Raw genomic sequence first — 12,524 nt, forward strand, 5'->3', positions numbered from 1 at the left:
CGCTGCGGCCTTGGTATCTACGTCTACGCAGCATGCTGGCCTCCCAAATTGCAGGAGTGGGCCATTTCAATCTTAGAGGTCATGCCGAGGAGGCGCACGGCCGTTCGGGACGCTATCATTCGTATTTTAAACGTAAAATTTTCCACAGACGCTCATCTCCATGACCTTAAGCTAGGCTTTCTCACAATGTCAACCAAAATTTTGGTGCAGTTGGCCTTTAAATTGCAATAACATTTGGTGGCCTACATTATAGATATCATAAGTGGTTTGTGATCATATGACACAAATCTGCAACAATTGATAATCGTCAAAAATTACTACTAACAGCAGCAAGTTGAAGATTTCGCCGACAACGTTGTTCTCTTCGTTACCAGAAGCATAGCACGTGCTAGGAGTATTTTCAATAATGAAGTGATGTGTCCGGGTGTGCAACCAAGTAATGTCACTAATATATTCAGAGAACATACACTTGCGCTGAAAGAAAAAAAAGTGCCTTTATATTTCATTCTTAGTGTTCTCTAATAAAGCTCACAAGGTTCACGTCTCACTAGTCTTAAAGCAGATTTGGAAGTTCTGTGTTCGAGAAGGCTGCTCCTCAGTAGGGAATGTACTGAATATCGCTTGGCTGTTTGAATTAAAAATACGATGACACCAGCAACGAGCGATTAAGACCAAATCAGGAGCTATTTCTTTTCCTGTTAGGGTTCCAAATAAAATGTCTAGAGCACGCGCTATTAGTTCATGACGGTAAATATTACTTCTCTGGATATATCAGTGCAAGTTTTACATTTTGTAAAGTTCAAAATAAGACAATGCGTTGCATTTATGCCAAATTATACCCTGTACTCTGTCCACATTTCTAGACGAAGGAGACGGTTGTAACTGATACTATCTAAATCCCTCGCAATTATTTTACAGAAAAGTAGGCTCATACCTTTTCTTCGGAATTGTAAACTTGCGCAGCGTGCGCTAACATTAACATTCTGCAAATATAACTAGTTTTCCGCGATAGCTTGCATAATTTCCTGAGCGCAGCTTGATTCCGGCCTGGGATCTACGAGTGCGCATTGCTTTGTTCATTGGCTAACTCGCGGATTGATTGATCGCGTTATCGAAATTATTCATCGAACCGATTTACTGGATTGAATTGAATTTCTTAGTGGATGGGTCTGGATTAGCTTTTCCCGCTTGACGTTCTTTAGCCTGTTACCAATGCGCGACACACGTGATCTAATTACCATATTCCGCTTCCATCACAGTGAGCAACCAAGCGGGCAATAATCTCTCCCGGAGACATTGTTCTCATGTCAGTATATTGTAGCGACCTTCAACAACGCGGGTCAGTACAACTAAACTATTTATCAAGGACGACCACGTGCCGCCATTCTGCACAGAAACTGAACTACATGTTCGGAGCCACTCAGTGACCAGTTCTTGTGAACATTTCCGGAGGAGGATAATTTAGGGTTACCAGCACGTTTCTTTGATAATTTTTTTTTCTTATTTCGCTAACAAATTTAGTAGACAACTTCCCAATTTTGTTTTCCTCTTTTCTTTTTTACAAATTGTTCGCAGGTGGCTTCGTCGCCGTGTTTCTACAGCTAACTTTTTACTAACGACACCTTGCTCACATGTCTTTTTTCTATGTTTTATTTATTTAGATGTGTAAATTCACAGTGAACGTCACATTCCACGGCTGGTTTGCGTACGAAACAGATAACGAAGTGACCGGCAGCCGCTACTACTCTGTTGGTATCGGCGTGCTTCAAGACAAGGCAAATGGGCTCATCAGAAGAAAGCACAACGTGTTGTCATACACTATAAAAGGGTTGTTTCAACGAACAGTATTTTTGAAAAAGTCCTAGCATACTTATTGCAATAAAATAAATCAGAGGGTTATTAGCTCTAGCTCCCATGCGTGAGGAGTTTCTGCTTGTGCGACAACTTACGAGACTTGTGTAGACAAGCTACACAAGCTTTACAGGCTGTAGAAGACCAAACGAGAATAAGTGTGCACTAGCCCATCCTATTTGGTTTTAAGCATTAAATGCATTTAGCTCTCGTCGTCGGCGACCTTCACGTGACGTCAAAAAGAACTGAAACGAGAATATCGGGGCATCGTTGCGAGAACAAACGAGATCATCCGAGCAGTCTGTCAAAAGATAAAAAAATGCGGTGTCTGGCCCCCAACTCTTCGTACAGGACCGCATTACATATGCAAGTTACTGCCCAAACAAGGGACAAAAAATATTGCTTCCGAGTTCTTCGTAATGTTTGTTCACAATATCACTGAAGCTGTAACTTCTAGTAGGCTGAATTTTATTTGTAATTTCCAACAGCGACGTCCAAAAGGTCAGATACAGGGCACCATACACGCGTCATCTTTTGGCGCTGAGGCAGGGTTGTCTGTGCTCTTTTCAACGCCGGCGTTCCGCGTGTTCCGCGGCGTGGGTGTTCTTCCATAAACTTCGCGAGATGGCGCCACACTGCCTGACCAGGCCGCCAGCGTACGGCACGGTGGGGATGGTTGTTTGGCCGAGACGAGACGTTCCACAAGGTTCAGTTCAAAACAGGTTCATTTCGGCTCAGTAAGCTTTCAGGCCGGCGTCACCAAACCATTCTGCTTTTCCGGTAGCCATTTCATGCTTACATCTTCTCTGGATTACGGGAGAGCCAGCATTTATGTTTTGAACAGGGACATATCGTAAATGCCAGGAAAATATATTGAATTATAAAAGAGCAATTTGCGGGTGCTTTTAACACTTTTCTTTGCTCCGAAGCTTGCGGCTTCAGAGGCGCGTACCCACTGCTGGATATCCTCCGGGGTCTGCAGAAAGACATGCACCGGCCATGAAAGGCCGCGAATGGGCAACGTGCATGCGAGGGAGTGTAAAGTGACCCGGGAGGGAATGAGTGCTGATCGAAAACGCCAGGCCCCGGATGGTAACACATAAAAAGCAAATGGCAGAGAGGTAATAGGCGAAAATGAGAGATAAGTTATTTTAATGAAGACAGGGAGGTCGGCCTGACCTAGCGCGCTCTAGCCTGCTACTTTGGCCAGAGGGAGGGGCGTGAGGACGTAAAGGTGTGGTGGGATGATGATGGTATAGAAGAACGAAGCACAACGGTGAAGGAACGTTCAGCATTGTATTCATTGACATACCGAAATGTCACAAAAGGAGCCACCGATTTAGAAATCCGGAATTCGGTCCCCAGTTTAAATCAACCTTCCGAAAAAGTGCGAAGAGTCACTGTGGTGATTTGGGCGAGTTGAAAATGCATTCCAAAAATGGTTTTTGCACTAGAAGGCAGGGACAAAGAAAGTAGGATACAACACACAGGAAGCGCTACATACAACTCATTTCTAGACGAGGCAATGAGTTGTAAAACAAAGGAATTATCTGTAAGTCGCATTTCGTGTGTTCTGGAAGCGCTACATACAACTCATTTCTAGACGAGGCAATGAGTTGTAAAACAAAGGAATGATCTGTAAGTCGCATTTCGTGTGTCCTGTCTCCCTCTTTGTGTGTCTGTGTCTTCTAGCCCAAAAACCATTTTCGCCAAGAAGAGGGTGTTGCGGTTTCTCGTGCCTTGAACACCACGAGCCCCCAGAATATGTTAAAAGTTGGTAACAATATTTTAACAAGCAATAGGCTAAAAGTGGCCATCTAGGAGACTTTCTGACGAAATATTAGAATTTATTGCAGCTTCCGGAGTTGATGAATTTTTGTGAAGGGGGAATGACTTAGCTCATTCAGTTTGTGTAAATACTGCGAGTTTGAAAATCCGGGTCGAGGTTTATGGCAATCCTATCGTCATGGGAGTTCGGGTTTTAAATGTGAAGCATTTCTTGGCGAACATTTGCCACTTTAAGAGCATCTATCTATCTATCTAACTATATATATTTCTATGTATCTATCTAGCCGCCTACGACTTCATGCTCGCACGGCCGTTTCGTTAACTTGGTATGTACCAAAATTGACATGGAATGACAAGAGTGTATGACGAACATAAATGATAGTTCATGACATGAATGACATGACATGCGTGTCATGTAGGTCATGAAACAGCCACCTAATATGACAATAACACAGCGAAAGAAGATTAACACTTAAAAGCCACAGAAATGGGTTGGGACGTGGGTACTATGTGAATGAAACACTAAAAGATGTTAGCAGGAGTCATAGCCATGAGCCTGACTCACCAAAAATGACAATGGCTCAGCGAAAAAACATAAACACTCAAAAACCTTTGTAATGGGTTCGGATGTGGGCAGTAAGAGAAGGAAACACTAAAGGATGATGGTAGAAGTCATAATCATCAGCGTGACTCAGCAATGGCAATGATTCACCAAAAAAAAAAAGAGATTAACACTGAAAAAGCACTGAAATCGCTTCTGATGTGGGTACTTAGTGAAGGAAACACTAAACGGTGATGGCAGAAGTCATAGTCATGAGCATGACTCACCAAAAATGGCAATGTCTCAGCGAAGAAAATTAACACTCAAAAACCGATGGAACGGGTTAGGATGTGGTACTAAGTGAAGAAAAAGGCTAAAGGTTGATGGTCGAAGTCATTGTCATGAGCATGACTAAGGCTTTCGCCTTAAGGTCTCTTAGGCATAGCTAAAGCTACTCCTGAGGACTCATGACATGAACGTCATGCAGGTCATGAAACAGCCGCCTACGTCTTGGTGCTCCATTGGTAACTTGGTAACTATTGGTTATCTTGGTAGGCTCCCGGCAGAATGCTTCGCATAACATCAATTCCCGCAGGGCGTGGGATCTGCCGGATTTTGTATTGATCAATTCTACAATGTTCCCGGACAACGGAACGTGTTTCGAAAGGTGTTTCACAACTCCTGTGACAACAGCTATATAAATAAACAAATGAGTTGTGGCGCAAGGAAAGAAGAAGGAAAACCAAGGGGAGACAGGATAGGGCGCCAAACTTTCAACTAGTTTTATTCCCAGCACATCACCCAAATATATACATTTCCAAAAATGCGCACAACGACAAGGCGCAGCACGTGTCACAGGCTACCTCACTGCGCTATCTAAAAACAACATTCACTTTTGTAGAGGGAAACAGAAGGCTTGCTGACACAACCTGCTAATGCTTGGAAATGTATATATTTGGGTGATGTGCTGGGAATAAAACTAGTTGAAAGTTTGGCGCCCTATCCTGTCTCCCCTTGGTTTTCCTTCTTCTTTCCTTGCGCCACAACTCATTTGTTTAGCTATGCACCAACTCGCCCAACGCACTACCTTGCTAATGCTATATAAATATTTCGACAGCTTGTTCTAGTGTTTCGAACGGAGGCTATGCCATAAATTGCATCAAACACGCGGTCTGGATTTCAACAAGAACTGACAGGCGATGATTGTTCTGGATGGCTATGGGCTGTCTAGTGAAATTATTTGTCCCATTTTTCAGCGAGGCAGTTCATGGCTAGGCTTCCGTGCAGTTTTCGTGTGCGTTTGAAAAAAAAAACAAGTCGCAGTTTCGTCCGAAAGGCGAAGCATCGATTGCGATACCAAATTAGTAGACAGCTGCATACGAAGTAAGGACAGCAGTTTTATCGGCCATATAAAGTTGTAAATATTCGCTTACTAACTAAATAAAGAAGCACGGTGTCACGCGCACACAGGCAAATATGAACACATCTCGCTCGATGACCGCGGGAGCTCGTCAAAACGCTGGAGTGAGAAAGCGCGTGACAGCGAGCAAATTGACCTTCGCGCGGGCTCTCGGTTGAACGCCAACTGAACGTCGAAAGCGCAGCGCATACGTAGCTTCCGGCACTCGGCGAATGCACTTTGGCCCATCGCAGATCGCTTTCAAGATGAGGCTCCTCCGGGCGCACACTTCAGCCGCGTCGCAGATCGCTTTCAAGATAGCTCTGTGAGCAGTAGCCGCGGAAGCAGAAAGCACCCTACCCCGCTGCTCCCGTCTCCGTCACCTCCTCCCCGTGGCTCGTGCGTGAACGAAAACCATGCGCTTCCGGCCGTCTTCCTCTCTCGAGTGTCCAAGATTTAGCTGCGGTTGCCGGCTCACCCTTTCCTACAATGTTCCTAAAGTAACTTTAGAAATATTTATCGCGTATGCTTGCTGGTTCGTCCACAGCAACTATATTTACTGATAAATAATTACGTACTTGTTACGTAATGAAAGAGGCAACTAATCCCCAGAACATAAAAATTTCCATTTTTTGCTGTAATTAAGTCATGGGGTTTTACGTGCCAAAACTACGATCTGATTATGAGGCACGCCGTAGTGGGGAACTCCGGTAATTTAGACCACCTGGGGTTCTTTAACGTGCACCTAAATCTAAAGTACACGGGCGTTTTCGCATTTCGCCCCCATCGAAATGCGGCCGCCATGGCCGGTATTCGATCCCGCGACCTCGTGCTCAGCAGCCCAACACCCTAGCCACTGAGCAACCACGGCGGTTATTTTTTGCTGTTATTGAAGGTAACTATTTTAGGAATATGTAGAATCAATTGCGATATTTGTAGTGCATCAAAGACAGATTTTCTACTCAATATAATGCAAGCACAAACATCTTCACGTGCCAAGAATGCTTGTTAGTTTCGTAAAAAATCACACGTAACACAATAACTATGATATAATGAGAAGTTACATGTTGGTAATATCAGAGAGGATTCACGGATTATTAAAACAAGGCTATTGCAGTAATAACTGTTACATAACAAATTAGTAAATGGCTAGGCCAGTAGTAGCTATCTATTCATTTCGATGTAAAAAAATGTTTGTTTAGCTATTGGCTGCATCGAATGGCTTTTCTTTCGAATGTCTGAATTTGAAAAAAAAAAGCTTCGCTCACGGTGAACCTTAAGGTACATCATGCGCTAAGTTTGTATTGAAGAGATAGCGTACAGCAAGAATTGTTCGGGTTACGCAATCTCTGGAGCGAAATAAGCCAACAATATTGCGGCGTTAGGGCCGTCTTGGCTCTTTATCTTGCTTCCCTTACACCTTCTCAATCTGCTCTGTTCTTAATAAGATATTGTCGTGGCTAAAAATCTTCGAATAAATACATATGCATAAAGCTGTATACCACTATTGACCGTTTGCGAAAAGCACGCAATGGTTAGCGAAGCGGTCACTGCACGCACGTAAGTATTTCACTTCACTGCGCGAGTAATTTACTTTTTTTCATTACTCTTATTCTTGCAAGCATGGTGCTATTGCCCGCGTACCCATGGGAATAACGTTTCTTTTTTTAAGTTCTTTCCTTGCGCGGGCTCATTTAGCGCGTTTCTACGCACACACAGCTACCGCATTACCGTTCCCGAACTATAGACCGTGCTGATGAGTTTGATACGTTAGTTTTTGCATTATCTTGCTGGCCAAGCACAAAGAAACGCTCAAAGATGGGTAATCTCCATGCAGCACCACACTGTTGAAGTTAAATAGAGTTTAAGTGCTTTGCGTGGAAAACGAACGCAAAAAACTACAGCGTGTAGCAGACGACCCTCGCTTCCCGCGCACTTCGCGAGCGCGAAAAGCCCACGGGTCCGGAGCCGTAGCGGCGCGGCGCGGCAGTTCACAGAAAAAGGCCGGAGCCGGAGCCGGCGCTTTGGACACTCTCCCATATTCTAGGTCAGTCTGTTCATGCCTGACGGAACAAGGTATAGGCTCCGCGCAGTCAAGTTTGCGGCGGTCGCAGCGCCATCTGTCGGAGCGCTGCCGTAACACTGAGACGGACAAAGCGCGGGAGGACGGTGTCGGAGGCGCGGAATCGGTGATGGCGTTGGGTTTTATTGCGATAGCAATTTTATGGACACTTCAACCGGATTTCTGCCGTCGGCGTCGCCGTCTCCGTGAGGTTCCGTATAGATTCCAAGGGCGATAAAATCGTCGCCGCGCGCCGTATGCGCGAGCGAAAGCGCGCGGGGGACGCACGCTATCACGGAGGGTGAACTCCCCCGCGCGCTATCACGGAGAGACGAACGCACGGTGGAAAGCAAACGCGACCGTCGCGCGAAAAGCCGAGGGGGTATGGCAGGGAGGGAGGCGGGGCGGCGCTGTGCTCCGGCACCAAAGGGTTATCTTGCCACTCAATCTCCCACGCGAAAGCAAGAAACAGAAAGAGGAGGGGGGGGAAGGGGGGCAGCTTTTCCTCTGCCAACAACTTCTCTGCCCTTTGCCCGACGGTGCCGGTCGCCCGCACCGTCTCTTATCTCCACACGGCTCTGACCTTTGTATGCGCTGTGCATTCGCCGCTCAGTTTCCGTTGAAGCTATAGACCGCGCGAACCTGCTCTTGCTGCCAGCGTTTGGACAGTCGTTGGCTGCGGTCATTCAGTGCGATCTATTCATGTTTGCTTGTGCGCGCTGACACCACGATTGTTATTTCAGTTAGTAAGCCAATGTGTCCAAGTTTATGCAGCCGATAAAGATATATCCCTACTTCGAATAGCTCTCTACTAATTTGCTATCGCAATCGATGCTTAGCCTTTCGGGAGAAACTGCGACATTTTCTCGACGTTGACAATGGCATCCTCCAACTGGACGAATTGTTAATGCGTCGATTGAAAGTGCCCGCGAAAGGGGAGCCACAAGTGCCGATACTGTCGCGTTAAAAATTGGCCACAGCCACAAAGGTCAGGCGGCGCCAAATGTATCGTTTCCTGGGCGGCCGTGGGAGCAACAACGACGAAAAAATGGATTGTTGCTGTGCGAAGAGTAAAGTTATAATTAATATGTAGTGCGTTTTGCTAGTAACGATATAAAGGATATACTTTGCTTAAGGTGTAATGTTTGAGGTAGTGAAACTGCATTGCGTGTTTGTTTTACGGTGGTGGTACATCATTTTTGCACAGCATACTCAGTAGCGTAGCCCGAAACTGGACGGGCGGACGAAACTGGACAATGTCTGGTTAACCGCCCTGCCTTTCCTTCTTCCCTTCTCTCTCTCTCTCCCTTGTTCGTAAGCAAATGCCGTGTAGTTTTTGTAGGTTGCATGGGAATTTTCGCTGCTTCGCTTGCGTGTGTGTCATCTGGGAACTAGTGACAATGGCTAGAGAATCCTAGTGAGTGTCGCAAGCAAAAAGTTGATTAAAGACAGATGTTTTCCATAAAATGATCGAAAATCGATAAGCTTCCATGATATAGAACAAAGTTTAAAACCCACAACTCCACGATAAACAGATATCACGGTGCTATCAAATGCGTAAGTTAGATTATATAAATGAAAAAAATTGATGCGCAAATTTGTATCTTACGCAAATTGGTTGCGATGTTTACAAGAGCTGTGCAGAGGTCCCACTCACACGTGGTCGTATATTTCATAGCTATTTATTGTAGATCTAATTTTGTCCGTTTTAGATGTAATATTAGGTACAGTTTACACAACTGTGAAATTACTTTCCATTCACGATTAACAGAGTTGTGAATTTTCTAGTTTCTGTTTGGAAATGTTGTGATTAAACAAATGTTCTTAAGCCATTGACAACATAAATAAGAAGCCTGCTTCATTCACCTAATCTTAAAGTTTCTTTTAAATGTATAAACCTTACCACATTCAGTGCCTTGGTTGCTGAGAAAATGATTCACCGTTCCAATGCATTTAGAAAGGTGTCCCCGAAACAAAGTTTCCTCTTAAAGCATCGATGCAACAAATTTGTACGCTTGTGCTGCTAGAATAGTTTCCGAGACTTGCTACGAGTGTCGTCACTTGCCAACTACTGAAGTAGCACACATTATACCAGTCCGGAGAAGTTACAAGACAGAGCGCAGAACCTAACTCCTCACAGAGCATGCATCGCAAAGCACAGGATTTAATACGCCTTCCAGAATAATGCCAGCATTGTTCAAGCGACGATAACGTCCGTATTATTGGCTTATACGCGCAAGAAATCGTAATTGGTGTTGTTCACATCACGCGCAAAGAAACGCTGTAATGTTGCTTTCCCTTGTTGGGAACGGCACTTGGCGAACACGTTGACGCCGTCCACCTCGCTGAGAGGCTCCACATGACTTGCTTCCCATAACTTGTGTCAAAGTGCATAGGGGCGAAAGTACTTCTCTAGGCCCGCAACGTGACTAAAGCCACAATGCAGGACTTGTGACATAGGACGCAGCAAAACAAGAAGCGTCCAAACGCACGTCCATACACGCGCAGTCTCCTAATATTCTTAACGACTAGTGTGGCTAGCGCGGAGGCCTTTCAAGTAAGACGGCGCCTGCCGCGCACGGCGCTGAACATCGTTGCTCCGCAGCGCCACCTCGTCACTAGCCGGAGCCTATCTTGATACTTGTGCGTGAAGAGACTGAGCAGCTGGACAGTGTATTGTTCCCGGATGTAAATCTGGGTATGGCAAAGGACGCGAGAAGTTTTCGCTCTTCGCGGAACCACCTGATCTTCAGCTGCTGCACCAGTGGAGACAAGAAAATCCTGAAAGTAAGTGAGCGCTTAAAGCAATGGACAAATTATGTGCCCGACACTTCAAGAAGCACCTTATTTTTGACAGTTACTTCAGCAAGCATAAAGGCGATGTCCCACTAGATGTAAAGAATGTGCCTCGACTTCGAAGCGGAGCCGTTACTTCAATTTTTGAGGGAAGCTTGGCGCAGCTCAATGATGCTCAATGCCAGGAGGAACCAGAAGACGCCGATGCGCAAGGACGGGGGGAGTTCAATTTGTATACAACTACACAGAGTGCTTGTGCTTTCCTTGTTCAGAGACATGACGTAATGTAAATTCTCAGCCTTGTCTTTGAGAAGATTCCCCTAGTTATGCAGACACATAATCTGAGCTACCCTTGTGAAATTCATAAGCAGGAAACACTGGCACGAATTCCGCATTATTATGTTTTGATGAGAATGCGGAAATTTTGCTTGCAAGAGAACCGGACGACATGAAAACCACCGCGAGAAACAAAGAAGTAAGCGAAGCATCTTAGCACTTGATGCGTGCTCAGATAAAGAGAGTGATAAACGTCATTGCATTCATTGCATTCTACCGGTGCTAACATATGGGGCAGAAACTTGTAGGTTAACAAAGAAGCTCGAGAACAAGTTAAGGACCGCACAAAGAGCGATGGAACGAAAAATCTTAGGAGTAACGTTAAGAAACAGGAAGAGAGCGGTGTGGATCAGAGAACAAACGGGGATAGACGATATTCTAGTTGACATTAAGCGGAAGAAATGGAGCTGGGCAGGAAATGTAATGCGTAGGATGGATAACCGGTGCACCATTAGGGCTACAGAATGGATACCAAGAGAAGGGAAGCGCAGTCGAGGACGGCAGAAAACCAGGTGGGATGATGAAGTTAGGAAATGCGCAGGCGCAATTTGGAAAAGGCTAGCGCAAGAGAGGGGTAATTGGAGATCGCAGGGAGAGGCCTTCGTCCTGCAGTGGACATAAATATAGGCTGATGATGATGATGATGATGAAATGTCAGCTTTGCATTAAAGGCTTCTTTTCGCTGTTGTCTGTCATTCCTTGAGACCACCCGAACTGCCATTATATCTCCTTACCATTTGCCTAGTTTTGTCGTTCAGTCTTAGTTTCCGTAATTAGTTTATTTTCTGTTCCTGTGCCTTGTATAGTTCCATGTTGCCCACCTGACAAATGCCCTGCAATTTGGCCTGCATAAAATAAATGAAATATAATAATACGACTTGTTCCTCCTGATAACGTCACTCCTTGAACCACAAGAGCTATGCCAGCTATGCGTGCTATTGGCGTCAGGATATGAGCGGTGCAGACGACAAAACGGGTAGGCAAGCAGGCGCCGTTGCTACGCAACTGTAGCAACGACAAAAAAACGACCGACATACCCGAGCGTATTTTTTTTCTATGGGCGAAGCGCCTTAGGTCGAGCCTTGTCCCCCCCCCCCCCCTCGTCGTCGTCGTCGTCGTCCGTAGCTCTGGTTTGCATGGAGTCCGCTAGGGGCGCTGCGGTGCACAAGAGCGTCAGGTTGCCTCGATGCCAGCGAACAGCGGCGCTGGCATCGAGGCACCCTAAAAGGGCGTTCGTTCCCGACGCGCGCTCTCTTCTCTCTTCAGCCATGGGTGATAACGGTCGCTTCTGATAACGGCGCGCCCGCTATGGATGAAAGGCGAGAGTGGCGGCTTAACTGCGAGCGGAGTCGAGAGCTCGGAAAGCTGCTGCAGCACGGCGACGCAGACAAAATGCGGACCCGGAGTCTAGGGCGTGGCAAGCTCCAGCAAAACAGCAACGCCGGCAAGCGGACCCGGAGCTGAGGGCTCGCGAAACTGCAGCAGCACGGCAACGCCGGCATGCGGACCCGGAGGTGAGGACTCCCAAAGCTGCAACAGTACGGCAACGCCGGCAAGCGGACCCGAAGCTGATGGCTCGCGAAGCTCGCGCTTGAACCGAGCATCGGCGCCACCAACCTCAGGTAGAGAACGCTTCTGGCGTTTTGCCGCTGCTTCCCGCGCTCTCGCCGCCTCTGGGTCCGCTCGCCGGCGTCGCACTTGAACCGAGCATCGGCGCAACCAACCTCAGGTAGAGAACGCTTCCAGCGTTT

The 12,524-nt window shown here is 46.3% G+C and overlaps 1 protein-coding gene across 18 annotated transcripts in view; it reads left to right on the forward strand.

Moving 5' to 3' along the window:
• The window catches only part of LOC119450613 (uncharacterized), a 151,926-nt gene that overhangs the window by 17,921 nt on the left and 121,481 nt on the right, over positions 1-12,524 (forward strand). For 2 of the 18 annotated variants that reach the window (XM_049666039.1, XM_049666052.1), the window contains one exon: positions 1,662-1,899. The exons of the other annotated variants lie outside the window; for them this stretch is intronic. In XM_049666039.1, the coding sequence (XP_049521996.1) occupies positions 1,662-1,865 (204 nt within the window). In that variant the 3' untranslated portion in view covers positions 1,866-1,899. Of the gene's footprint in view, positions 1-1,661; positions 1,900-12,524 lie in introns of those variants that run through there. 18 annotated transcript variants of the gene reach the window in all.

This window comes from Dermacentor silvarum, chromosome 4 (genome assembly GCF_013339745.2).
Source record: "Dermacentor silvarum isolate Dsil-2018 chromosome 4, BIME_Dsil_1.4, whole genome shotgun sequence".
In the NCBI taxonomy this organism is placed as follows: Eukaryota; Metazoa; Arthropoda; class Arachnida; order Ixodida; family Ixodidae; genus Dermacentor; species Dermacentor silvarum.